General features: G+C 49.9%; 1 protein-coding gene across 1 annotated transcript in view; it reads right to left on the reverse strand.

The window, feature by feature from the left end:
* C3H8orf74 (chromosome 3 C8orf74 homolog) overlaps positions 1-15,840 on the reverse strand; it is a 24,048-nt gene extending 8,208 nt beyond the window's left edge. The window contains exons 1-3 of the mRNA XM_034766925.1: positions 15,793-15,840; positions 14,395-14,587; positions 335-735 (exon numbers count right to left, since the gene is read on the reverse strand). Coding sequence (XP_034622816.1) covers positions 335-735; positions 14,395-14,587; positions 15,793-15,840 — 642 coding nt within the window. The remainder of the gene's footprint in view (positions 1-334; positions 736-14,394; positions 14,588-15,792) is intronic.
* Positions 15,841-27,557: the final 11,717 nt, after the last annotated feature.

Genomic DNA, 27,557 nt, shown 5'->3' on the forward strand with positions numbered 1-27,557 from the left:
AAATTTGTTAGTCTCTAAGGTGCCACTAGTACTCCTGTTCTTCTTTCAACTCATGTCAAAATACCTAAGGATCATCATAAATAGGAAGAACCTCCATGCATGTGCCACGGATTCCTGGCCACCCCAGGCATGTCTCTGGGGAACATTGTCCCAGGGGCTGGTGACAATTGAGGCCACAGAAGGTGAAGTGACATGCCCAAGGTCACAAAGTGAATCAGTGCCAGACCCAGAAGCTGAATCCAGGTCTCCTGACTTGTTGTATCCTCGCCTGTGGAGCACACTGCATCCCTTTCAGTATGAAGTGCCCGTTTCTCTACAGCTACTACAGTGTTACCTGTCTGTCTAGGATCTCTGCTCGTGATTTCAGATCATCATACGCTCTTTGCAACATATGCTCCCTCTCCAGGTGGAGCGTCTCTCGGAGGAGCAGCATGTTGGTACGTTTTTGGACCTCAGCGGCTGAGAGGGCAGCCAGCTGCTGCTGATAGTGCCAGACTTCAGCCTCGATGCCTGCCATCAGGGGCAGAGGCTGTGGTGGCACACAGATTTCTAGGTGGGCAGACGTCTGTTCGACATCTCTCTCCCGACACAGCACAAACTGGTAGAGCTGGTAGTGCCTGATGAGCGTGTGATAGAAGTATTCACACAAGACACACGGTTTGAATGGACTCAGCTTTGGCTCACATGCCACGAGTTTATCCTTTAGGACACAGATGGCCTGAGAAACGGGTAAACCTGGAAAGAAACGAAAAGAAAATGTTCTGGTAGCAATCAGAATGGCATTTTGCTGTGTAAAGGATGAGGTGATTGGCGCCAACCAATATTTGGTTGGGGGGGAAATAAATTGATATTATCCCACACTGATCTTGTCGCGGGGGAAAGATGGGAAGCCGCTGTTTCTTCAGGGCTGTTGTTAGACCCACGGGGCTGCATTTTACAGGACACAACAGCTCGGGTTGAAGGATGATGCTGAGTTATACAAGAAGGGCTGCAACTCAGCCCGGAAGCTTACAACAAATGAAACGGTTTGACAAATGTTTTTGGCAGACAATGATCCTATTGGGATAACCCCACTCCAGTATTTTACACTGTGATGGTGTTGCTATGCCCTTGAATCAGCTACATGAGGGAAGGGGAATTTTTGTGACAGACACATATACACCTCTACCTCGATATAACGCTGTCCTCGGGAGCCAAAAAATCTTACCGCATTATAGGTGAAAGTTGCTTTGATCCCCCGGAGTGTGCAGCCCCACCCCCCCGGAGCACTGCTTTACCGCGTTAGATCCGAATTCGTGTATATCGGGTCGCGTTATATCAGGGTAGAGTTGTAACAGATCAAGGGCTGGTTCTGCACCTACTGATTCTGCAGTGCACACTCACACCTCTTGTTGAATTGCCTTTGAGGTCACATTGAATGCTGCTGTTGTTATTTATTATATGTGTTACCACAGCGCCTAGGAGCCCAGCCAGGGACCAGGGCTCTATTGTGCCAGGCGCTGTACAAACGCAGAACAAAAAGACGATCCCTGCCCTAGGGAGTTTACAATCAAAGTATAAGACAAGAGAGAACAGCTGGATATAGAGAGCCAGGAGGGAGAAAAAGGCAATTATGAGACAATATTGGTCAGCATCGTACACAGTGGTCTCTGCACATCAGTGGTCTAACTGTATAGGCCTAATGTTCATGCCAGACTGCTAACGTTATATCAGATGACTACAGACTTATCTGGAGGGATCTATTTCTGTGTTTACTTGTCACAATGCTTTGGAAGTGACAATCTCGTTGAAGACTTTTTAGTTCCTCTTAGACCATTTAGAACCTGAGCCTGCTCACACCAAAATCAAAGGCAAAACTCCCTTTTTGGGGGGAGTAGGACTGGGCCAGAGGGTCTACTTGCTTTCCTGCAAGCGGTAGGGTTGCCACCCATCCAGATTCTACCCAGACAGTCCAGTTTTTGGCTTCTGTGTCCGGGCGCCATTTAGGGTTGACAGGTGCCCAGTTTTCCATAGCTGTTTGGCGGCGTGCTGGGAGGGAGTGGGAGCAGCGGAAATGTGGTGCGCTCAGGGGAGGAGGTGGGGAAGAGGCAGGGCCAGGGCGGGGACTTTGGGAAGGAGTTGGAATAGGGGTGGGGCAGGGGCGGGGTGGCATGAAAGGGGTGGAGTGGGGGCGGGGCCGGGGGCAGAGGGAGGGGGTGAGCACCCAGGGGAAAGCGGGGAAGTCGGTGCCTATGGCATGAGCCTCTACCGCATGAGCTAAAAGCCAACTGCCTGTTAGCTAAGACTGTAGAGAAGACTTATTTTATCTCTCTCTCTTTAAGCAGTCTCAGCGCCACTAGATGGGACAGAACACCGCACCCAGGAGGTGTGTGGATTACACTTCCTCAAAGTCAACAATGACAAGTCTGAGAGTGATGACACCATCTGGAGTAAAAGTAGGTGGAGCCCTGGGAAGTAAAGTCATTGGGGTGAAGAGATCTGGCTCATGAGATTCCCAGCCTCAGCTGGCGGGTGGCAAGACTGTAGCCAAATGCTTCAGGAAACTGATGTGAGTCTATGCTGAACTGGCTGATAGGGAGATCAAATACACCATTGTCCCAGCACTTAGAATGAGGAGTGACTGCATGTTATTCCTTCACAAAGGTTTGAACTGCAGTGGTGATGATACCAGTAAGGGCTTTGACTGCCCAGATGCCTCATGCTAATGCAGGTTTTGCGCCCATGAATGGGGCCATGTGCAAAATTGGCCTTCTTGATAAAATGACCCTAACGGGAGTGTATAGACCTAGATCATTTGTTATAGTGTTTATATATGTCAAGGGAGAAGCCAAATAATGAAGAACACATCAAATTCAGAAGCCCTTGGCATAGATTTCACTCCACAGCAAGCAGGGAGTGGGCAAAATGTGTATTAATATTACAGTAGCAACTAGAGAGTCCAGTGGTAACATTAGGCACTGCATGCCCACCTGGGCTACACCTAAAACGTAGCTTGACCGAGCTATGTCGCTCAAAGGGGGGTAAAAAAATCACATCCCTAAGGCTACGGCTATACAAGAGAGTTTACAGCAGCACCCACTGTGCCGTTACAAGCTCTCTAACGTAGCCGCTCTAAGCCGACGGCAGGGAGCTGTCCCATTGGCTTCACGACTACAGCCCCTGCGAGCAGCAATAGCTATGCGGCCGGAGACGCTCACCCGCCGACACAGCACTGTTCACACCGGCGCTTATGTTGGTGTAACTTATGTCACAGAGGGGTGATTTATTCACTCCCCTGAGCGACATAAATTATGCTGACATAAAAGCAGGGTAGACAAACCAACCTAAGCCCAGAATAGAATCCTTCCATTGACCTAGCTACTGCCCCTAGTGGAGGTGGGTTTACTACAGCGACTATGACATCGCTGCGTCGTAGTCGTGTCACTGTACTGCTTGTAGACAGATCCCGAATCAGTGCCAGGAAGCACTCAGAATTTAAATAGACAAGACAGGCGACAGGTGAGAGAAAGGAAGCATTGTTATTATTCCCATGTTACGCAGGCACAGAGAGCCTCGTTCTCATTTGCACTAAGACCCCTTTACCCGGTTCTGGCAGGCAGCTGGTAACGTGACTTAAAAACCACTTTACGCTACCAAAGTGGTGTTAAGTCAGAGGTGGGCAAACTACGGCCCGTGGGCCACATCTGGCCCGCGGGACCCTCCTGCCCGGCCCCTGAGCTCCTGGCCTGGGAGGCTAGCCCCCGGCCCCTCCCCTGCTGTTCCCCCTCTCCCGCAGCCTCAGCTCATCGCGCCGCTGGCGCAATGCTCTGGGCAGCGGGGCTGCAGAGCCTGGCCTGACCCAGTGCTCTGTGCTGCGCGGTGGTGAAGGCCAGCCACCAGTGCTCCAGGCAGCACGGTAAGGAGGGCAGGGAGTGGGGAGGGGGGGTTGGATAGAGGGCAGGGGAGTTCAGGAGAGTGGTCAAGGGGTGGGGGTGTGGATAGGGGTCGGGGAACAGGGGGGTTGAATGGGGTCAGAAATGAGAGGAGGGGTTAGATGGGGCAGTGTGGGGCAGTCGGGGCGAAGGTTTGGAGGGCGGTCAGGGGACAGGAGGAAGGGGAGGTTGGATGGGGCAGGGGTCCTGGGGGGGCAGTGAGGAATGAGAGGAGGGGTTGGATGGGGCAGCAGGGGGCAGTCAGGGGCAGGGGTTTCAGGGGTGGTCAGGGGACAGGGAGCGGGGGGGGCAGGGGTCCCCGGGGGGCAGTCAGGGAATAGGGGGGTTGGATGGGAATCCAGGGGGGGGCAAATGGGGGGTGGGGGCGGGCCACGACTCCCTCCCCTAACCAGCCCTCCATACAATTTCTGAAACCTGAGACAGCCCTCAGGCCAAAATGTTTGCCCGCCCCTGTGTTAAGTGCTCCCAGTCTAAATGAGAATCAGGGTTTGTTGGAGAGTTGTGCATCACACACAGAGCCTCTGACAGGGCCAGGAAATTGAACCCAGATCTTTGAAGCCCCGGCCAGCGTTTTCACCACAAGATGATCCTTCCTCTCAGAGTGACCATTATTATGATAATTATTATTATTTATATTGCAGCAGAGTCTAGGACCACAGTCATGGGCCAGAACCCCACTGCGCAAGGGGCTGTACAAACACAGAACAAAGAGATGATCCTGCCCCAGAGAGCTTACAATCTCTGTATCCATGAAGCTGAAATAACATGTAAATCAGGTCTGTGATTACACTGGTATGAATGAGTTCCGAATTAGGTCCATCAGCTTCAGTTAAAGAGTGGTTTCAGGGTTATTTCACAACCCCAAGCCCATAGCGGGCTCAGTTACATCGCTGTAAATCCGGAGTAGCTAGTGGAGTTACCCTGGAGTTACACTGGTGTAACTGAGAATAGACTCTGATCACATCGTTTCTGGATCAAGACCTTCAGGAAAACAGCAGGCGTGGAGAGGCCAAAGTTTTACTGAAGGGAAGTCTATATTTGGGGCCAGTGATTAATAGCACCAAGATGCTACCGGAAAAGGAGAGCTGGACTGGAAAGAGAACTGGAGTCAGCATTGACCCTCCCATTCATCCCTCCCCCCATATCTGCCCGCACGATCCTGCCACTACTAAAGTTCTCTCATTTGGACTGCTCAGGATCTGGGGGTACTAGCAAGTTGTGGAGTATCAGCACCTCGCCATAGAGGATCTGGGCCATTCCAGCTGGGATATGCAAGGGTGGCAGCGCCCTACGGGCATAGGGGATGGAGCACAGCATGTCTGTCTATGAGGAGCCAAATTCGGCTGTATGTTAGGGCTGTGTTGTTCTTCTCATTAGGGCATAGCCAGCTTGTGTTTAACCATGCAACGATTTCTAGTTAAATGTTCCATCACTCCAGGACAACAGCAATTACAGCCAGGCGCTGACAGCAGCCTGCTGCTACCTCAAGTCCGGTGCCCTCCCTTGCATGATGGAGTCTGCCCACTGGTCTCCCCAGCCACATCCAGCACTCTTACACCTGCCCCTCACAGCACCCAGGCACATGAGTGGGTATCAGCACCCGGGAGCAGATTCTGACGTCACTTACATGGGTGTAAATCTACAGCCACTCCAATGAAGCCAATGGAGTTACACTGGAGTGAGAGCAAAACCAGCTGCAAGGCATTTAGGCCCCAATCCACTAAGGTAGTTAGGTGCCTAAACCCCAGACGTAGGCGCTTACGTCCCAGTTTTTGGCTCCGCTGTGATCCACAGAATTCCCCCCATTATAATTTTTAGCCCAGTGGTTAGAGCATTCCCCTGACAAGTGAAAGTCCTCTGTTCACATCCTTTCTCCCCATCAGGCAGAGGGTGGAATTGAATCTGGGTTTCCTATATCTCAGGTGAGGGCTGTAACCACTGGGTCAAAAATTATAAGGTGGGTACCACCACCTTTTCCTCCTCCTGCAAGTAACTACTTAGGTACCTGAGTCCAGAAGATGGGGTTCTCTTCATAGAATATCAGGGTTGGAAGGGACCTCAGGAGGTCATCTTGTCCAACCCCCTGCTCAAAGCAGGACCAATCCCCAGACAGATTTTTGCCCCAAATCCCCCCGGATTGAACTCACAACTCTGGGTTTAACAGGCCAATGCGCAAACCACTGAGCTATCCCTCCCCCCTCATTTTGTATAAATGCCTGCATTAATGTGATAACAAGGTATAGCTGTGTGCTGGTGTCCTCTGAGCTAGAAAACAAGGGAGTTTTGTCAGGGAGTTTAGAGAGGGAGTGTGAGTCACTCCATCCAGGTACAGCTAAGAGACTATAACTACTAGAAAGGTTCATAGATTGCAAACAGAGATAGGCACTTCCCTGCAGCCGGGACTTAGGCGCCTATCTCGGTGAGAGGGGAGTAGCTATGTGTACACCTCTGTTGTTGGCATCTCCCATTGGCTAGCAAGGTGGCTCTCTGTCTAGCCACCTTGACAGAGGTGGACCTTTTGTGGATTGCATTCTAAGGCACCTCTCTCTGGCCATTCATTATACCGGGAGCCTAGGTGCTTAACTCAGGCTTTGTGGATTGCACTGTTGTTCCTGTGATTAGCAAGGTGCCATGGTGGTCAGTGCTGCAATGCCGAAGTCCCTTTGTGCGTCTGGGCCCTAGTTCTAGCCATATCCACCTGGAGCAATACATCCTTGTACAGGGAGCAGCCACTGCCTGTGGAGGAGGTGTGATCTGAAGGAGAGAGGGAGCCATGCAATGCACAGAGGGCCAGGGGGCAGGACGGGAGCTGCAGGGTGAGTGGAGAGCTACAGGAAGTGTTGGACTCTCCAGGAGAGCTGAAGGGGAGCAAGCTGCAGCCACATGAGAAACTGGGAAGGGTGGAGGATCCTTAGAAGTTCTGAGCTCTTTCCACTGACTTCAGTGGGCTCTGGTTCAGGCACATACTGGGGCGGGTGGGTGTAGGGGAGAGATGGTCACTGTGAAGTGGCAGCAAAGTGACACTTACAAGGTGCCAGGTGGCCAGGATGCTGCCCTGAGGAAGCCTAGCCTTGCTTTGCAGACTGTGTCCTGGTGTAGGAAGGTGTCTCTGCCCTTCCCTCTCCTGCAAACCTTCTCTCCCGGGCTTTGTGTGCACAGCCCTAATCTTTGTATATAAAGGAAAACAAATAAGCCTTTGCATTTTTCATTTCAGAGGTTGATGGGGATTTGGCTGGGATTGCAAAAGAAGGCAGCAGACATTCCCTTTCACCTAGCTACCAAGACTGCCTCCTCTCTCACCACCCCAGGTCTCCCCTTTTCAAAGATTCATCAATTCCCAGGCCAGAAAGGGACCATTGTGATCATCCAGTCTGACCTCCTCTCTAACACAGGCCAGAGAACTGCACCAGAGTGATTCCCAAAGTATATACCGGTGGTTAAAAAAACATCCAATCTTGATTTAAAAATGGCCGGTGATGGAGAATCCACCACCACCCTTGGTAAGTTGTTCCAATGGTTAATTACTCTGACTGTTAAGAATGGACGCCTTATTTCCAGTCTGAATTTGTCTAGCTCCGGCTTGCAGCCATTGGAGTGTGTTATACCTTTCTCAGCTAGACCGAAGAACATATTATCAAATATTTGTTCCCCAGCTATGTACTGATTGACGGTAATCAAGCCAACCCTTTGGCTTCTCTTTGTTACACTAAATAGATTGACTTCTTTGAACCGATCACTATACGGCAGTTTTCTAATCCTTTAATCATTTTTGTGGCTCTTCTCTGAACCCTCTCAAATGTATCAACATCCTTTTCGGGGGATTCCCCCAATCCATCTTGTATGCTGTTCCCCTTGCCGAGCACATCCCCTCCCTCTTCAGATCTCTCCGTTACCTCCCCAACCTTCCACCCCAAAGGCATGGTCCAAAGTCCCGTGAAGGAAAGACTCCCATTGACTTTTGTGGGCTTCGGAGTGGGTCCCTAGTCCTTGCCTTATGGCCATGCACAACATAACACCTCCCTACCTCTCTGCTCTTGTCTCTTTTCACTACCCTTTAACCACTCCACTCTGCCTAAGGCTGCATGAGGAACCAACCCTTCTCCCATTCCCATCAGCATGCCCAAGTCCAAGAGGCCCCCTCTGCCTCTGATCCTGTTCACCGTACCCCTACTTTCTCCTTCATCCACCACACCTCCACCTTCAAATCCCCCCAACCTTCTTCCAGGTAGCCCATAATCCTGAATCCCCTTTGAAAGAAGAGTTAAAAAGACAATAGAAAACAGGAACAAAACATACGCAACTAACCAAACAGGCGTGAAACGTCACTGCTGGGACACTTTGCTTTTCCATGCACCATCCTTGGCCTGCAAGCTGGCTATTTAGATCAGGGCAGAGGACCTTGGGCCTGCTTCTCCATTGCCTTGCACCTTGAGCAGTCGTTTACACCTGTGCAAACGAGGCAACGCTCCCATATCAGAATTCTCCACTCACACCAGCATTTTACACTCATGTTGCACAAGCATTGGTGACCTCACAAAGGAGCAAGGCAGTGCGGAATCTTCTTGCTGTCTGTAATGCACAGAGCACAATATTGGCACTGTCTAAATAACAAATAACATAGTTAAGCTTTCGCAGCTAACATACTGATGGAAATGGTCTTAACAATATTTCTACCGCAGTCTTAGTTTATAAAAGCAGCATTTTCCATCAGTGTCAAAGTTTGGGCTCCTCACCCTGAAATGAGTTTTTGTTTGTTTTTTCCACAAAGATTTAGTTCCGGAGATTAACTCCTGGTGCACACTGGCTCTTTCGCAAGATTTCAATCTATCATTAGCTCCCTATCCATTATTCAGCAGGGCTGATTATAAACTACGCAGCACAGCTCCTTCCCTTGTGAATTGGCAGGGAAAACTGAGAATGGGTTGCTACTTTATTATAATACCCCATGGCTCTTCCCCACCCTGCAAAGGAAAATTTAATTTGTTTGTGATGTTTTAATTAAACTTAATCTAATGGCTAAGAAGCTATGGATGTCCCAAATAGAATCTGTCTCATAAGGCTCGATTGAGAATCGATATTACGATCGCGGGTGTTGTGTGGCAATAACTAGGACACCATTGAAAGGCAGCCAATTCTGAGTGAATTACTCAGACTGGAAACTCCTTGAGGCAGGGACCATCTTTGTACAGCCCCTAGCACAATGGGGTCCTGGTCCGTAATGGGGACTTGTAGGTGCTACAGTAATACAAATAATAAAATTCACCCATACACAGAGGAATCAGAACTGGCCTATGCAGTTCTTAAGTCCCACTTAAGCTCTCGGCATATGTGAGTTGCAAGGAGTGCATAGGCCTGGAGCTGGTCCCTGGCACGAGGTGAATTTCACCTTCTATGTGACATGGTTTTGCTAGGCTGTCATTCACACTAGGCTACCCTCAAAGCCCAAACCCGAGTGGCCTGCAGAACTTTCTTCAAGCCCAGAGCGAATGTGCAGAATAAACGTGTAGTGCAAACAAGTTGGCTACTATGACAACAACAGTGAGGCCTTCGAAACCAGCATTATGCAAACATGACCCACCTCAAACTATGTTCACCAGCGTGATTAGCTCATAAGTAAACAGCTAGCAATCTCTGATTGTCCCCAACCTCACCAACTCACCCGTCACAGGCCAGATAGAGGGACGTGCAGCGCCCATTTGCTCATTGGCGGAGAAGGCTGCTCAGCTCCTTGGAGGTGGTACTCAGCACCACGTAGGCCCTAAATGCCATACACCCAGAGGCATCGGCTTTACGGTCAGTCATACAAACGGGCAGTTATTTAGTGAGTGCATTAAAAGCGTAAACATTCTCACGCCCAACATTGCGAAGCAAGGAACCAAGGGCCATGCTTTGTAACTGGTAGGTTTGTATCCTATCCAGGCATCCCCAAGGGAGCTCTGTTCTCTCTTTCATCCCAAGGCACGTGGGTGGCTCTGATCACCTTGCACGGAGAAGAGAGGGACTATAACTGACTGGGATGTGAGGTGAAACACCCAGGTGCACCATGATGGCTAGATGCCCTCTCCCCAGACCCTTACCCCTGTGCTTCCCAGAATGGAAGGTAGGAAAACTGTCCCTTTGTCTGACTGTTGCGTAATGACGGCCAGTCTAACTATGTCACTGTGGCTTTACCGCCCAGGAGCACTGGAAGCTCCCTAAAAGTGTGTGTGGGGGGGGGCACTGATGCCTGAACTGTGGCCCAACCCCTGTGTTGCACTTCCAGTCAAGGCCCCGCCTCTGCGCTGCCCCTTCCCCCAAGGGCCTGTCCCGGTGCCGCCTCTCCTCCCCCAAGACCCCCCCCCCCCCTCACTCCTCTCCGCCCCCTCCCCCCGTCACTCGTTTACAGCTGGTAAAAAGTGGGGGGGGGCATAGCCCCCTGTCTCCCCTTCTGGTGCCCGTTACCAGCCGTTCCCTCCTTCATCTGCTGCTCTTCATTAAAGGGGCATGAAGGAGGAAGGGATCTGACACCTGCACCTCTCAACTTATTCTAGATCTGATTCCCCTTCTCACGTATGCTGATGTGAATCAGAAGCAACTCGGCTGAAGTCAGGAGACTAAGACTGGTATAAAATCAGTCGTGTGAGGAGAATCTGGCCCTGTACAGCCTCTAGAGTGAGAAGTGTGTGTGTGTGGGGGGGGGAGATCACTCATCCTTTGTTTGGACGAGTGTAGGACAAGCCCTAGAACTAAAGGGGGTGGAATTCAACCCTGAAACCCCAGATATAAAGAAAGGATTTGAGAAAGTTCAAATGAGATCCGGATCCAAACTTTTTGGCCCGAGTCCATCTCTGCTTAAATCTTGTGCTAAATAAACACAACGACACGCCTAAATGGTGTGAACTGAATGTATTATCTCATAAGCAAACAAGGACAGTATTAGCTCTAATTTGTTTCTTGGCAGCAAAGTGGGGGCAAAAAAAAAAATGACACAAACCTGCGGAGGATGATGTTAAGGTCACCAAAATAATGCATGTAGCAAGAGGCACTGTGCACTTTCCAGGGCAAAGTAGTTCAGTTGAAAGCTATGCCTGAAACACATGCATTTGCATGTTAAAAGCAAGGCAAGCAATGGACGGGATTGACAAGTGACAACGGGGCTTGATCCTGCGAAGAGCTGAATGCCCTTGGAGCTCGCTGACGTCAATGGTGATTCAGGGTGCCTTATAGGATCAGGTTCTAGAGGTCCAAGCTGAGACCCGTTGTAAAGACTCGTTGTCTTTGGTGGATGATGCATCAGGCCCTAACCTGGCACTGGGGTAAATTCTCCCCTCAGTTACACCAGTGCAATGCTGGTGATCCCGGAGGGGACCCCAGTGGGGTTACACCCGTGTAAATGATGGGACCGAATGGAACCATTATCTGATTAATCTTCACTCCTCCTGTTCGGTCAATATCCCTGTTTTCCAGAGGGGGACTCGGAGACAGGGAAGTTAGGTGACTTGCCAAAGGCCACCAGCAGGGGCCAGTGCCAAATCTAGACGCTTGTGTGGGAAGAAAAATAGTCAGGCGATATTTACACGCGTGGTTTGCGCCTGTGTGGCGGGAGTAAGGACCCGCCGCTCGCTTGTTAATCAGAGGCAGCCTAATGAGTTCAGCTGGGCCCCACCTGAGCTGCTTGATTGGCCAAACCCCCGATTGGCTGAGGGGGCTCAGTAGACCTGCTCTTTAGATCAGCAGGGCACTGGCTGCACAAAGCATTCGCCCACGGCTGCAGTAGGCCCTGCGTCTGCTTGTTCCTGGCCTCGTTCCAGCCTTGGCCACACTGCCTGAATGGTGGGGAGGGGTCAGCAGACCAGCTCTTAAGCCCAGCAGCAGCAGTTTGGAGGCTGCTCAAAGCATTCGCCCATGGCTGTGATAGCACCTGCCTTGGGCCCAGCCCTGCTCCTACCTTGCTCCAGATAACCTGACTGACCTTCAGCTCCCATTCCTGGCTTCAGCTCTCCCCCTTGGCTCTGGCATCTGGCCTTTGATCCTGGCTTGACCCTCGGTTCCTATTCCTGGCTACCAATTCCTGCTCCAACCACTTGGCGCGACTGCCCACATCCTGGTCTCTGACAGTGTGAGCAGCCCCAAAAGAAAACACAAATAATAAGGGAACTAGAGCTAACACAAAGGCCAGTATCTCTCTGATGGAGCGAGTGGGACCCCTACAGACCTTGCAGGCTCAGGGTGCCACCCTGCAAGTGCGGACCCCTGCTCCCTGTGCCTGACAAGTTCAATAGTGATTGCAACAAATGTTGGCGGTTCCTAATTCAGTGTTGGCTCCTCCTTCTGCTCCGCCCGCAGGCATGCCCCACTGACCAAGCCCAAGCAGGACTGATTATCAGCCTGCTTATGGGGGTGGCCCTGACGGGGGTGTTTCCACTCCTGGGAAAATCAAGCTGGCTTTGGGGACAATTTGAGGACTTTGTTTGAGCTGTGGAAGTGATTTCGATGACCGCAGTTGCAAGCGTCCAGCCAAAGCCGCACTTCAGGCCTTGCGGCAGGGAGGCCGGCCAGCTGCTAAATGTGCAGCGGTGTTCCAATGCTCGGTAGCAGACACTGAGCGGAATGAGGCTGCCCAGTTTTATCATTTCTGGCTCCGCCTGAACAATGATCTTAAAGATGAACAGGCCTGGGTGGAATCCCCGTCTGGCCTGGATATCTTCGCTGAGCTAAACATCAAGATTGACAATAGCCTGACTGAACGCCGCCAAGAAAAAAGATGGGCCTTCTGGCTCCTGCCAGTCCTGCCGGTCTGGCCCCCCTCCATATCAGTCCCTTCTCCATCGCCCAAACCCATGCAAGTCGATCAGGTTTGGCCCTGCCTCCCCCACATAGAGAAATATTGACACCAGGCATCAGGCCTGTGTCTATATTGTGGGGAACCAGGAGACTTTGCACTGAGTTTCCATGCCAAGATCCGATCTGTGCCCTCATCAGGAAATGTCAAGCCCCAGCCCTGCTGGTCTCCTCTCCCCAACGGTCCATACCAACACTTGTCTGCCAGTACCCTGGTGATGGCCAATCAGCATCCAATACATCTCCAACTCCCTCTCCGGCACCCTGTGATGCCTGATACCAACCTAGAATCGCTGGTGGACTTGGGTGCCTCAGGCAACTTCATGGATCTGGAGTTCAGCCAAGCAGTAGCACACAAGATCCCCACCCAGTGCAAGGACCCTCCTGAGTTAGCAGAGTCCATGGATGGGTCACTCCTTCGGCCAGAACTGGTCACCCACAAGACAGCGCCCTTAGAGGTAACTACCCTTTGAAATCCTCCAGTTTGCGCTAATTTGTGCACCAAATTCATCAGTTGTCATTGTCATCCCCTGGCTCATTGCCCTTGATCCATGCATCCAGTGGCAATCAGGAAGCAATCCTGTTTCCCAAGAGCTGACAAGGGACCACCAACCCTTTGCAGCTTACTTGAATCCAGAGAATTCAGAGCAGCAAAGAGGGGATCCAAAGGTGACCCTGGCAAGCCCCATGACCCCCCCATTCCCTCCCAACAGTTCTAGGGATTCCTGTTAAATATCATCACTCTGCCAACATGTTTGACAAAAAGAAAGCAGACACCCTATCACCCTGGCACTGCCATGCTGGCCTCCAGCTGGAGGCAGAGGTTCCCTTCGGGTGATTTACTCCCTCTCTGAATCGGAACTACAGACACCCAGTAGGTAGCTCAAGGAAAACCTGCAGGGTTCATTCACCCCTCCACATCTCAAGCCGGGGACTTGAGCTTCTGTATGGCAAAGAAAGAAGGCTTCCTCTGGCCTTGTGTGGACTACCAAACTCTGAACAAGATTATAATCCGAACCAGTACCCCTTAGCATTTATTAATGACCTACTCAAAAGACTCCTTTCTGTCAAGGTCTTCACAAATTTGGACCTCCATGGAGCTTATAACCTGGGGAGGATCTGAGAAGGAGAGGAATGGAAGATCATGTTCCGTACCAGCTGTGGTCACTTTGAATATTTGGTCATGCTGTTTGGGTTGTGCAATGCCCTGGTGACCTTGCAGCATTTCATAAATAACATCTTTAGGGACATGCTGGACTAATTTGTCATCATTTACCTGGACGACAGCCTCGTTTTCTCCAAAAGTCAGCACCGCCACAGTCATCATGTGCACATTGTCTTGGAGAGACTCTGCCAAAACCATCTCTATGCAAAAGCATCTCTGTGCAAAGCTCAAGAAATGCGAGTTCAGTGGAACCCTCTCCTGGAACCCTGTGTTCAAGTCTCGTCATGAGGGGGCTGCATGGGGACAACTGACCCACCAAATATTAACCCCCTCCCCCCAAACATTTAGGGCTTGATTCTCCTTGCACCTGTTTCACCCCAGGGTAACAGCACTGCCTTCCATGCTTCTGATTTACACCGGGGAGAGACAGACAGGAGAAGCAGGATGCTGGAGGCGGTTCCCATTGCTAGGATGCACCTTTGGTTTCGTTCAGCAGTTCTTCCGCAAGCTTTCCCGCTTCCACGACTGCAGGCCAGGACAGCCCTTTCTCCATGGCGAACACAATGCTGCTGTAAAGACTGTCGAGCTCTATGCTACGCCTCAGATCCCTCACGTCATCAAACTCCTCCCATCGCAGGAGCTCTCGCAGGCACTGGCGCCCTTCTTCCCTCTGGCACAGAGACATAAACGCAAGTGGGATGGGAGTGGCGGGGGATGCAGGCACTTGCTTGGTCTCTCATGTCTGATATCCCACATCAGAGGGGAGCAAGCAGCTCTCAGAAAGTGACTGGGGGCTTACTGGACCAAGTGGGGGAGTCACAGCCATCCACCCCCATGTCTCCTCCGACCCTTGCTTGGCCTAGCTGGGTTTCAGGTCGCGGTCTGGTGCAGCTCACAGCCTCTGCTCTGTGGATAGGTGTGGCTGGGTGGGAAATTGGGTAGAGCCTTGGCTCCAACCCGCATCCCCCCGTAGTAGGTCAGAGTAGCCGGCCTGGTACAAGCACTCTTTCAAGTCACTGTGAGGTACTTTCTCCCTGGCGTGGGGAGGGAATTGTGCCTCAAGGCGATTCCTGGGTTGGTGCAGCTTCCACCCCACTCCTTGCTCAGGAATATGTCTAAAGGTGCAATCATGGAAGCGGCAAAGTTCCTTCCTGACCCTTATAGGGTTGGTCCTGCAGCAGGAGAGATTTGCCTCATCACTGCAGCCATCCAGCAACAGGCTGCAGCCCAGTGTCTTTGTGGGAGTCAAATCCATGGGGCCGAACCCTGCGGGGTGCTGAGTGCCCAGTGGGAGCGAAGGGCAGGATCCGCGTACTTCCTCTTCTGTCGTCTCTGTTCTACCTGCCATAAACTGCCCTTTGGTTTGAGGCCAGGTGTACAATGGCCAGCCATAAACTTCCCAGAGCTGATATAGGCCATTTCAGCAACACTTCTAATTCCCAGATGCTTAGAAGGAGGTGTGGGCCTTGTGACGGTGTGGCGTGCAGGGATCTAACCTTTTGTTCCCCTCACTCAATATTGCAGTGGGAGGGGGTATAAACCCTCATCTGATCTGAAGGTAAAAAGAAGAGAAAGAGAGCAGGTCTGGGGGTCAGAAAGAGGCAGAGGGAAAGGACTGTCAGCATCACAGAGACACCTGCTGGGTGCTGTGCTGAGGTTCAGAGCTAACTCCGCCGAGCCCCGGCTGTGCTGTGGCATTAAAGACCCAGCTTCTGAGCTCAGAGAGGTAAATCTGGAGTAGCTCCCACTAGTGTCAATGAGGTTCTTTGGAATTTCCACCAGTATTGCCTAGAGTAGGATTTGACCTAATGGCTCTGACCTCTCAGTATTTCCGGGCTGCTTTGACACACCTGAATGAATGGCAGCTATCCTTACCTGAAGCTGACAGACTCTCCTTACCCCCTCTGCTGATAAGGCCGCCATCCTTATCAGAACCCGTTACTAAGGGGACGCGGCTTGTCTTATACAATCACAAAGGCGGCAAAGTTCCATTGGGTGGTAATGTTCCAGGAGCCAATCCAAGCCCGGGCAGGACTCTCCCCTACAGCAGATTCCCTAGAGTTGTGTCAAGTTTGCTGTTAAATGTCCCAACCAATGGAGCGGCTACCCCTGCCCCATTACACAGTCTAATAGATCTCGCTGCCAGGAAGCTTTTCCAGGTATTGGATGCAGCCACTGAGGTCACTAGAAAAATTGATTGACTTTAGTGTGGGCAGCAGCGGGCCCCTTTCTGCCTAAATTGTCCTTCCCTTTGTTTCATTCCAGCCCTCGTTGTTACAACACCCATTTGAATTTCGCAGCTGTGACCAATACCTCTGCTTCATCGCAGCTGTGCACTCCCACAGTTCCTAAAGCCGTCCCTGCCCACCCCACCCCATTACTGTGTAGCCAGAACATACAGATTCATGGCCAGATTGTGATCAGTCCTCTTGCAGAGGCTGGGGTGCAAGAAGCCTGCCCTCTCTGCCTGGACCACTAACGGGGCTGATTGCAATAGCAGCCCTTAGGAGCAGGGGCTGCTTAGTGCCTTCTCCTGCCATCAAGAAAATGGCCCGAAGGATCATGGCAATGGGGACATGAGGCCATAGCCCTGCCAGCCCTCTGCATTGGCTCCTGGGGCGGGGAGCACACACACACGGGAGCTCCAGGAGGGCACAATGTGCCAGCGTTTTCCCGTGAGCAGAGAGGCTCTGTGCCATCCTGCACATAGGGATGGGGACAAATCGCACAATCTAGCACTTAGCTCTTTTAGGGCCTGATCCCAAGTCTATGGAAAGACTCCCACTGATTTCAGTGGACTCTGGATCAGGCCCTTTCTTCATCACTCGGCCCTTCCAGCCTCTTTGCCATGTCTGTTGCTCTTTCTCTTAACTGCCTCCCGTTTTTTCCCCTACATCTTTCTCCTATTGAGAACAGGTAAAGCATCCCTGAAGGGCTAACCACCTTCCTGACCTCTGACATGGCATACGTAACCAGCCGTGCATGCACACAAACTCCTCCCGGTGAGCCACGTTCTGCCATCGGATCTGCACCGACTCCTCTCCAAAAATAGTACATGCAAATATTTGTGAGAGCAACTCAGGGATTGCTAACCACTTTCTCTCTCAACCAAAGAGTCTGTGGCTGGTTTATGGCCTGAAGCATGAGGGAATTATCCTGTCTCTCTCTCTCCCACTCATACACTCCACTGTGTATATCTGCATCAGGGGGTTGAAAACATGTGGCACTGGGTCATATACAGTATACTCCTGATTTTCGGAAACTCTATTATCTGACCAGCCGCATTATCCAAATCCTTCCTTGTCCCGCAGCATGCTGTTAATGTTGTTGATGCAGAAGCCGGACTATGATAAAATGTAGTTCACTCCCCCATAGCATTATCGGCTCTGCAGAGCCAACGGGACAAATTAGTAACTTTGTCCTTACTCAGATCCTGGACTGTAAAACACCCAGGAAGACAATTCTCTTAGTAAGCATGTGATGGTCACTTTACAGAGCAGAGCCCTACTAAGGATTTTTGTAGACCCTCTTCCTATGTTTGTCCAACATTTCCTCGATGGAAATGTAATGCTGACGTAGGCCAGCAGTGTTGTTCCCAGGGGCAGAATCTCAACAGCCCCAGGGGGCTGGAACAGTTTTTATAGTGGGAGTGCTGAAGATGGACACCATGTGTTTGTGATTACTACTTCAAGCCAGAGGGTGCGGAAGCACCCCCAGCACCCCTCGTTCCAGCACCACTGAACAGCCCCACATCTCCGAGGGCACTCACATTAAAAAAAAAAAAAATTAATGGAGATATCCATCTCCTAGAACTGGAAGGGACCTTGAAAGGTCATTGAGTCCAGCCCCCTGCCTTCACTAGCAGGACCAAGTACTGATTTTGCCCCAGATCCCCAAGTGGCCCCCTCAAGGATTGAACTCACAACCCTGGGTTTAGCAGGCCAATGCTCAAACCACTGAGCTATCCCTCCCCCCCCTAATTATTACAATCTAAATGTATTTTGAAGATTCGGCTGAGGCAAGAAGACCAGGAATCACTAGACTATGCGTAGAAAACTAGTGCAGGGAAGGGTGTGAGGCTTCTATACAAGGGAGATAAACTGGCACACTGAGGGTTTCTGTCTGTGATAAGGGTAGATAAGAAAATCAGAACAATGCAACTCAGCAGCTGCAGTGGTGACCAATGTCTAGAGGCAGAGCCACGTGTTTTAGTCTGGGGAAGAATAACATTGGTACCATTCCTGGACTGCAGCCCAACTCACCCCCGCAGAAGAACTGAGGTTAGAGTGAGAATCTGCAGTCGAGAGGCTACACAGCAGAGTCTGAACCAAGTGGAGTTGCAGCTTGCTTTTTGTTCCCATCTGATAAGCAAGGCAGCAAGACAGGTCTGAGGGAACGTTGACAGCTGGAAGCTGTGTGAGACAAGGAATGCATTGGGATAATGCAGAGGTTGGGATAATAGAGCAGAGACCGCCCGGCTGTGGGGGAGGCCACCCTACTGCACCTGCAGGAATAGGCTGTCACCGGCCGTGGGCAGCAGAGAGAGCCCTCTGCATCCCCGCTATCACAGGAGGGAGGGAGTGGGGCTGTGACAGCCGAGCTGCAGAGGGCTCCTGGTTGGGGTCTCTGCTCTGCCCCGCCTGCACCATACCCTTCCCCGGCACCTTGCCCTGCAATAATGGAGAGGGCTCCCTGCACTACCATTCCTGCCCTGGCAGTTCTCCAAACTCCCTATTCTCTGAATAAAATCACTGTCCTCATCGCTAGCTGGGTGCTCGGGGGTACACTGTATGTGTTAACTTCTCCGCATGCCGGGCATTTGCTGCCATGAGTGTCCGTGTATGTGTAAAACATGCCTGGTGCTTTCGTTGTTCAGGACCTAGGTCTTCTGGCTAATCAGGATTTCAGCGGAGGTGAGCTGGAGCGCAGCAAACACTAGCCATTGAATGCAGCTAAACGGAAATGTGCACACCTGGGAACAAAGAACGTGGGCTGTACTTACACGAGGGGGGACTCTATCTTGGGAAGCAGCTGAACTTGAGCTCCCAGTGTCATGTTGTGGCCAAAAGAGCTATTGTGATCCTGGGAGGCATAAACGGTGGGATCTTGAGTAGAACTAGAGGTTATTTTCCCTCTGTATTTGGCCCTGGTGGAATCCCGTGTCCAGTTCTGGTGCCCACAATTGAAGAAGGATGTTGATAAATTGGAGAGAGTTCAGAGAAGCAGCACAAAATGTACAAAAGGATTAGAAAACCTGCCTTGCAGTGATTGACTCAAGGCGCTCCATCTTAACAAAGAGAAGGTTAAGGGGTTCTTCATCGCAACTCCCTAATTATCTACATGGCAAAAAATAACATCTCCTAATGGGCTCTTCAGTCTCGCAGAGAAAGGTGTAACACGATGCAGTCACTGGACGGTGAAGTTAGACTGGAAAGAAGTTGTGAATGTTTAACAGTGAGAGTAATTAACCATTGGGACAATTTTCCCCGGGTTGTGGCAGATTCTTCATCACATGCAGTTTTTAAATCATGATTGGGTGTTTTTCTAAAAGAGCTGCTCTAGGCCTTATTGTGGGGAAGTTCTCTGGCCTGCGTTAGACTGGAGGTCAGACTAGATCAGGGGTTGGTAACCTTTCAGAAGTGGTGTGCCGAGTCTTCATTTATTCACTCTCATTTAAGGTTTTGTGGGCCAGTCATACATTTTAATGTTTTTAGACGGTCTCTTTCTATAAGTCTATAATATCTAACTAAACTATTGTTGTATGTAAAGTAAATAAGGTTTTTAAAATGTTTAAGAAGCTTCTTTTAAAATGAAATTAAATTGCAGAGCCCCCCGGACTAGTGGCCAGGACCCAGGCAGTGCGAGTGCCACTGAAAATCAGCTCGCGTGCCGCCTTCGGCACGTGTGCCATAGGTTGCCTACCCCTGGACTAGATGATCACAATGGTTCATTCCGGCCTTGGAATCTATGAATCTCTTATTAGGGATCATGAGGGGGAAATTCAAAACCCGGCAGCAGAGGCATATGTTAATGCATTCAAAGCACCTGACAGGGCTTTCACACAGCCTGGGAATAGCAGTGACTCTGACGTCAGATTCAACAATAACCCCAGCCACAGGGATGATGCTGTCTGCAAGCACTTTGCCATAGGAGAAGGCTGTTTTGCTGCTTGAAGAGTGACTTGTGTTGCATATCTCACCATATGCTGTTGTGGCTGGGGCCAGATCCTGAGCTCCTAACTCAGGGACAGGTGGATGGTTCTTCAGAATGCAGGGGCCTTCTGCACACAATTCCTCCCCGTTCTGTGCATGCTCTGTGTGTGACTGTGTACCGGAGAATGGATCAAAGCCAGGGGTAGCCTCCCAGCAACCTATGCATTCTCTCACAGTTAGGACTGCATTCACTTTCCCACAAAGCCTCCCTGCTCTGCAGAATCCACATGACAATGGCTGAACTGGTTCACACTGCCACCAAAGCGGCGTTACTGTGTGGTCACAAGAACTGGCAATGTCTGTTTCCAGAGCCCCCTGGTTCCAGGCAGATTATCCCTGCTAGGAGCAGGGATAATCTAGGTGGGAGTGCAGACATAGTTCCCATTGCTGAGCCAGGGGTGGGGGTGGGGGGGTATACACCCACACACACACACACACCGCACACGTGTCCCTGGCCCTCATGCTCTACCCTGCACCCAACCTCTGTGATTCTTGTCTCACAGGGTCTGTGAGCAGCCTTCCAGCCAGGTGCCAGGGGAAGCTATTACCGGGGAAGGACATTTCTGCTCCATGCTCCCCCTCGGCCCACAGTTTTTGTGGCTGGAACCCAGAGCTGCAGAGGCAAACGTGCAAGTGGTGTTCTGTCTGCTCCACCTGGCCTCGGCTCCTGCGTTCTGTTCTGAGAGGGAAGACGGCACATGAGTATGAGTAAGGTGACCTGGTGCCTGATTTTGAAACCTGTCAGCCTCACGCCGCTGAAGACAAACCGGCTGCGAAGGTTGGAGGCAGGAGAATGAGGCCTTCAGGGTGGCTGTGCATTAGCGGCCTACCAATAAAGGGTCAGATTCTAATCTCCGAAGCTGATGCTAGCCCCACCCTGTAGACAGTAGAGTAGCAGGTTTTTTTCAAGCTATACAGCGATAACGCGCTGTGCATTTGCAGCCACGCTCTGGCTCTGGGTGTTGAACTGCTGAGATGAACCTGTCAAGATATGCAAGAGGGCAGCTTCCAGCAGAGATCAGATAAGCTCAGCACGGCTCAGCCAGGCTGCAGTTCGCCGGTGGGCTCACCTGGGGAGCTGCTGTTCATGAAAGGGTTCCGGTCAGATTCTCACCTGTGGTGAACGAACTACCCTCTGCTCATCATCAGAGAGAGACCTAGGCAAAACTTTGGGTGGGGAAGGTGTTTCAAAATCTGGCTCCCCATTTCACGGAGGGCTCTTATCTCTATAACAGCCCAAGCAGGACACACTTCCCCCCCACCCCTGCCACGATTCAAACACCGCCAAGCTCTGGGTGGTTTGAAATTCAGACCTCGATCTGAGTCTTGTGGTTAGAGCCCCTTCCATTAACTCTGGTTGCGTCTGCTTCAGTGGCTGTTGGCTGAGACAAGACAAATCTGTTGCCCATGGGCCTGACTGTGCCAGGCCAGTTAGCTGTTTTTTAAAAGGCTACGTATAGGTTCTCAGTGATGCAGGGGTGAGATCCCTATGATAAACAGCAGGAGCATGTGCTAAATTCCATCAGTCATTCAGGACTGGCCTTATAGCTGGGCAACGTGGGCGACCTCCGAGGGCGCTGTGATCAGGGGGACGCCATGGCTTATGCTATGTCCTGGCTCGGCAGAAGAGGCAGGCGGGTTGGGCCGGCTCCCAGAGGGGAGAGGGGCTGAAGTTACAGTGGGTTTGCCCAGGGTGCCATTTTCCCTAATGCCAGCCCTGTTCATGCCCTTCTAATAAGGTGACCAGATGTCCCGTTTTTAAAGGGACAGTCCTGTTTTTTGGGACTTTTTCTTATATAGGCACATATGACCCCCCTATCCCTGTCCCGTTTTTTCACAGTCACTATCTGGTCACCTTGTAATCACTTCACCTGCATTCTGTCCACGGTTCCAGCTCTGACCGGAATTACACCCTGACAATTGCCTTGAAGTCAGAGGGCCAAACTCTCCTCTCACTTACACCCATGTAAATCCAGAGCAATGCCATGAAAGTCCTGTGAAGTCACCTGAGTTACTCCAGATTTACACTGGTGTGTCTGAGGGTACGTCTACACTACCCACCGGATTGGCGGGTAGTGATCGATCTATCGGGGATCGATTTATTGCGTCTAGTGTAGACGTGATAAATCGATCCCCGATTGCTCTGCCGTCGACTCCGGAACTCCACCATGGCGAAAGGTGGAAGTGGAGTCGACGGGGGAGTGGTGGCCATCGATCCCGCGCCACGAGAACGCGAAGTAAGTGATTCTAAGTCGATCTACAATATGTCGACTTCAGCTACGCTATTCTCATAGCTGAAGTTGTGTATCTTAGATTGATCCCCCCCCCAGTGTAGACCAGGCCTCAGAGAAGAGTTTGGCCTGTTTATTTCAGTTATACGACTGCAACTCAGGGCAGAATTCCACTCCATGGTCACGCTTTCAGGTGCTTCAACGTTCATAAAAACAAAACAAAGCAAAAAGCGCTTCTGAGTAACCCTACAATAACAAACCAGGCTGTGTGTACATGCGATGAAGGAAAAAGATTTGGGCAATGAATCAAATGTCAGTTTCAAACCGATACTGTAGCAGAATGGGAACTCTACTATAATTAAGATTGGGACTAGCTTACTGTTTAACAATGCCTTTTTCTAATTGCTCTAGAATCTGCAGATTTACTCATCTTCGGATTTACTTCGGATATATGCATCCGAAGAAGTGGGCTGTAGTCCACGAAAGCTTATGCTCTAATAAATCTGTTAGTCTCTAAGGTGCCACAAGTACTCCTGTTCTTTTTGCAGATTTACTCAGATTGTCTTGAAAATTGCTATGGCTGATGGAGGTCCAGGGTCAGGTTCGTGGTCCAGGTTTGGAGTCATTTGAGCAAGAGGTTCTTGAGATACAGCCTACCTAAAATGTCATGTGAGATCAAAATTTTACATTTCTGTAATGGGGTGCACTCGCCTCTCGTGAGCGCCCCCTTGGCTGAGTGCGAGCACCTGCACACTCTCTCTCAGTTTGTCCCTAGTCCAGGATAGCGCAGCGCCCCAGGGCTCCCTCTCTGGAGACAACGTCTTTGCCTTCTTGGGGCTTCCTGGCCATAGTTCTCCAGCTGGGCCACCATAGTTCAGTTTCCCCTTTGGGGTGCCTCAATGTCCAGGCTACTTTCCCTGCAGTAGCTAATGGGGGGGCAGGGGGTGGGAGAAACCTAGGCCCGCCCACTACTCCAGGTCCCAGCCCAGGGACCCTGTAGATCGCAGCCATCTGCTGTGCCCCTTTAACGATGTCGCGCAGCTCTTCTAATTCCCTGGTCCACTTCCCCATGGCCCCGCGTCGTCTTCACCCTTGTCCTAATGGAGTCCCAGCAACCAGCTCAGGCTCCTTCTCACTTTCCCCGGCGTCTGGCAGCACTGCCCTGTCCAGGGTTCGGTAACTCCATCAGCCAGCCACACACCATCCACACTCCTACAACTCCAGCAAGGAACTGAACTCCCTCTGGCCCTGCAGCTCTGCTTATACTAGGCAACTGGGCCTGATTGGCTGTGTCCCACAGAGCCACTCTAGGCAGCTTGGAGGACTCTCTCCACTGCCCTTTTTGGGGCAGGGTATGGCAGGACCATGAGGTCTCCAGCAGGGGGCTTCAGCAGGTCTGGTATACCCCCTCACAAATTCTCATAATGTTACCTTAGACCTGTGGAGTCCAAAAAAGCAATTGGCTCAGTTCTGGACACTGCTTTGGCAAATGAAAACTGAGCTAACCACAAAGATACATGGTGAACACCTTTCTATCTGGGCTGTGGGGAGCAAGCAGCACATTAGCCTAAATGAGAAACCTAGGGCCGCCCACTACTCCGGGTCCCAGCCTAAATGAATTCTTTCCAGATTCCATGAAGTCTTTGACCCAGTTCCACATTTGCTGAAGTCATCCCAGAATCGTCATTCTGTATTATCAGGGATGCTGGCAAACTCCACGGTAGCACTGGGACAGCCAATGGAGCCCTGAGTAAGTAATGAAATATGAAAATGAGACGAGATTTAGAAAACATGACCGATGGGGAAAGCTTGAAAGAACCGGGCCTGTGTAATCAAGAGAAGAGAAGGCTGAGGGGGAACATGAAAGCAGGTTTCAAATATGTAAAAGATTGTTATAAAGAGGACAGCAATCAATTGTTTTCCATGTCCACTGAGAGCAAGAATCATCTTAGTCTGCAGCAAGGAAGATTGAGGTTAGATATTAGGAAAATATTTCTAACTGAAGGCTAGTTAAGCGCTAGACCATGTTACCTAGGGATGCTGTGGAATCTCCCTCACTGAAGGTTTAAGAACAGGTTAGACGAACACCTGTCAGGGATGGTCTGGGTTTACTTGGTCCTGCCTCAGTGTGGAGGAATAGATTAGATGACCTCTTGAGGTTCCTTCCAGCCCTACATTTCTATGGTTTCCATGTTTGATTTTCCCATTCATGGCACAGTTTTTAAGCGTTCCTTTTTTATTAGAATCAATTATTTATTTTACGATTTACAGGCTTGTAGGTTACCTTAACGTAAGACCTTCCTCCAGGAAGCAAAGTCAAGATAGATTCATCTACCTCTGTCTGTAATACCGGGCCCCGTCGCTGTAGCATCTCAGACCTTCCCAACTATTCACAGATTTATCCTGTGAGGCAGTGCTATTATCCCCATTTCACCGAGGGGGAATTGAGGTACAGAGAGGCGAAGCTCCCACTTCAGCAAAGCATGAGCTGAATGGGATTGAAGCCGGTGTCAAAAGTTAAGCATGTGCTTTAGGGCTTCGCTAAACTGAGGCATAAGGGACTTGCCCAAGCTCACATGAGCCTTGCACTCTGATCTCCTCATCATTGTTAGATCTGTCAAGCTGGGCAGTTTCGGTTTTAAAATAAAAATGGGTTAGAAAAAGTTGAAAATCAATAATCCTTAGGGGGGAGATTATGGGAGCTAGATCTCTAATTGCCCTTTGTGCCTCAGAAAATCTGGCCCTTAGTTCTTATAGAGCACTTACAGTCAATAGAATGATTACTTTAGACTAAGGAACGGTGTGTTGTCTAGGAGTTAGAGACGGGGACCGTGAGTCTGGATTTGTGGGTTCTGTACCTGGCTTTGCAAATGGTGGAATGTTGAGCCTCTCTTTCCATATCTGTAAAATGGGGATAATGATACCTCCTTATTGCACCGGGGTGTCGTGTGTCAACTTCCGTTAATACCTTGAAGTGCTTTGAGATCTCCAGGTAGATGGGCTACAGAGAACACCAAAGTGCCGTTAATAATAGTAATACTTGAACTATTTAAAGGTCTCAGAAGAAGGCTGGAGGAAAGGACTGGAAATCCCCACTCCAAGCAACTTGGCGCGTAATCTCCTTTTGGAAAAAACGCCAATCCAAAAAAGATCCACCCGCTGCAACAGGTAAAGCTGATTTTGTACAGCTTTAACTCACACAGCCCTCGCTTCATACAGGCTAAAACTTGAGGGATTCCCTTCCTTTCTCATGCTGATCAGCAAGCAATCCCTCAAGAGACTTAAAACAACACCTGCCTATAATTACACATGCCATTATCCTGAATATCATTGTACACCTGCTTCAGCTTCCATGGAGTGCAGAGGGTTGAGGGAGGCTGGGGAGAAAGAGATTCCCTATAATATAGGGCAATTCAGTTTGGCCAGGAGAAGAGCAAGAGGAAATAAAACAGAGGTAGACAAAATAACTAGGGATGGAAAAGGCCGTTGAGATGCTCTTGTGTATCCCAGGCCATCAAACAAGAACAATGAAAAGGCAACACATAAAAGGAAAACCTCTTTTCACGCAATTATCCTCATGGTCCTGTGCTTCAGGGTATCACCGAAATGTAGGGCTAGAAGGGACCTCAAGAGGTTGTCAAGTCCAGCCCCCTGCACTCAGGCAGGATTAAGTAAACCTAGACCATCCCTGGCAGGCGTTTGTCCAACCTGTTCTTACAAACCTCCAATGACCGGGATTCCACAACCTCCCTTGGAAGCTTATTCCAGAGTTTAACTGCCCTTAGAGTTAGAAAATTTTTCCTAATATCTTACCTAAATCTCTAAGTCTATTATTTAGACAAATCACTTTGGACTGATATAGTTATGCACATTGAGTAGAACCTTACTCCATGAGTAGCCCCAATAAAACCAATGGGACTACTCGCATAGGCTACAATTTCACTTGGAGCAAAGGATTGAGTGAGTGAGGGTGAGAGAACTGGGCCTTTAGCGAGCACTTTTTAATAGGACACATCTGAAAATAGTAGCATCTGCAGTTACTCTAGCTAGGAAAATAATTAAGGAACCGATCCCGCTCTCTGTTACAGCACTGTAAATCTAGGGTAACTCCACTGAAGTCAATGCAGTCACGGTAGTCACTACTGTAACTTGGAATCGACTCGGTCTTTAAGAATTTAAGGGCATAAACTGATCTGCAGCAGGGCTGGAGGGCAAGAAGGCATTTTCCCGTATTATGGTATTATACATTGCAATTGGATTGTAAGCTCCTTGCAGCAAGGACTGTCTTTTTGTTCTGCGTTTGTACAGCACTCAGCACAATGGGGTCCTGGTCCATAACGGTGGACCTAGACTCTGGTGCATTACGAATAATAATGATTGTATGTGCCTAGCAGCTTTCACTCAAGCATATCAAAGTGCTTTAAAAAGTTGTTACATAGTATGACTCCCATTTTATGCATGGGGAATCGGAGGTACGGTGACTAGTGTGACGTCACATGCTGAGTCAATACCAGAGCAAGAAATAGAAACCTAATCTCCAAACTCCATAACCTCCTGCTGTAACCACTAGACAATGCTCCTAGCCTGTAAATGTCTGATTGCATAATTAAATGCAGTGTGTGCATTTAATACCTTCCTCTGAAGCACTGAGCAGGATTCAGGACTAGATGGACTAATAATCTAGTTTGAGAATTCTTAATCCACATGTAATACAGCACTAGTGTCTTCTGTACACGGGATATTTCTGCATCCCTCTGAAATAAGATGTTGCGTAAATAAATGCACCTTTAAAATCTACACATATCCATTATATAGTCAAAGGAAGATGATCTTTAACTAAAGATTAGGGCTGTCAAGCGATTAAAAAAATTAATCGCGATTAATCGCACTCTTAAACAATAATAAAATACCATTTATTTAAATATTTGTGGATGCTTCCTACATTTTTAAATACATTGATTTAAATTACAACACTGAATACAAAGTGTACAGTGCTCACTTTATATTTATTTTTGATTACAAGTATTTGCACTGTAAAAAACAAAAGAAATAGTGTCAAGTATCAGGGGGTAGCCGTGTTAGTCTGTATCTACAAAAACAACAAGGAGTCTGGTGGCACCTTAAAGACTAACAGATTTATTTGGGCATAAGCTTTCGTGAGTAAAAACCTCACTTCTTCGGATGCATAGAGTGAAAG

The sequence above is a fragment of the Trachemys scripta genome, chromosome 3 (genome assembly GCF_013100865.1).
Source record: "Trachemys scripta elegans isolate TJP31775 chromosome 3, CAS_Tse_1.0, whole genome shotgun sequence".
Taxonomy (NCBI): domain Eukaryota; kingdom Metazoa; phylum Chordata; order Testudines; family Emydidae; genus Trachemys; species Trachemys scripta.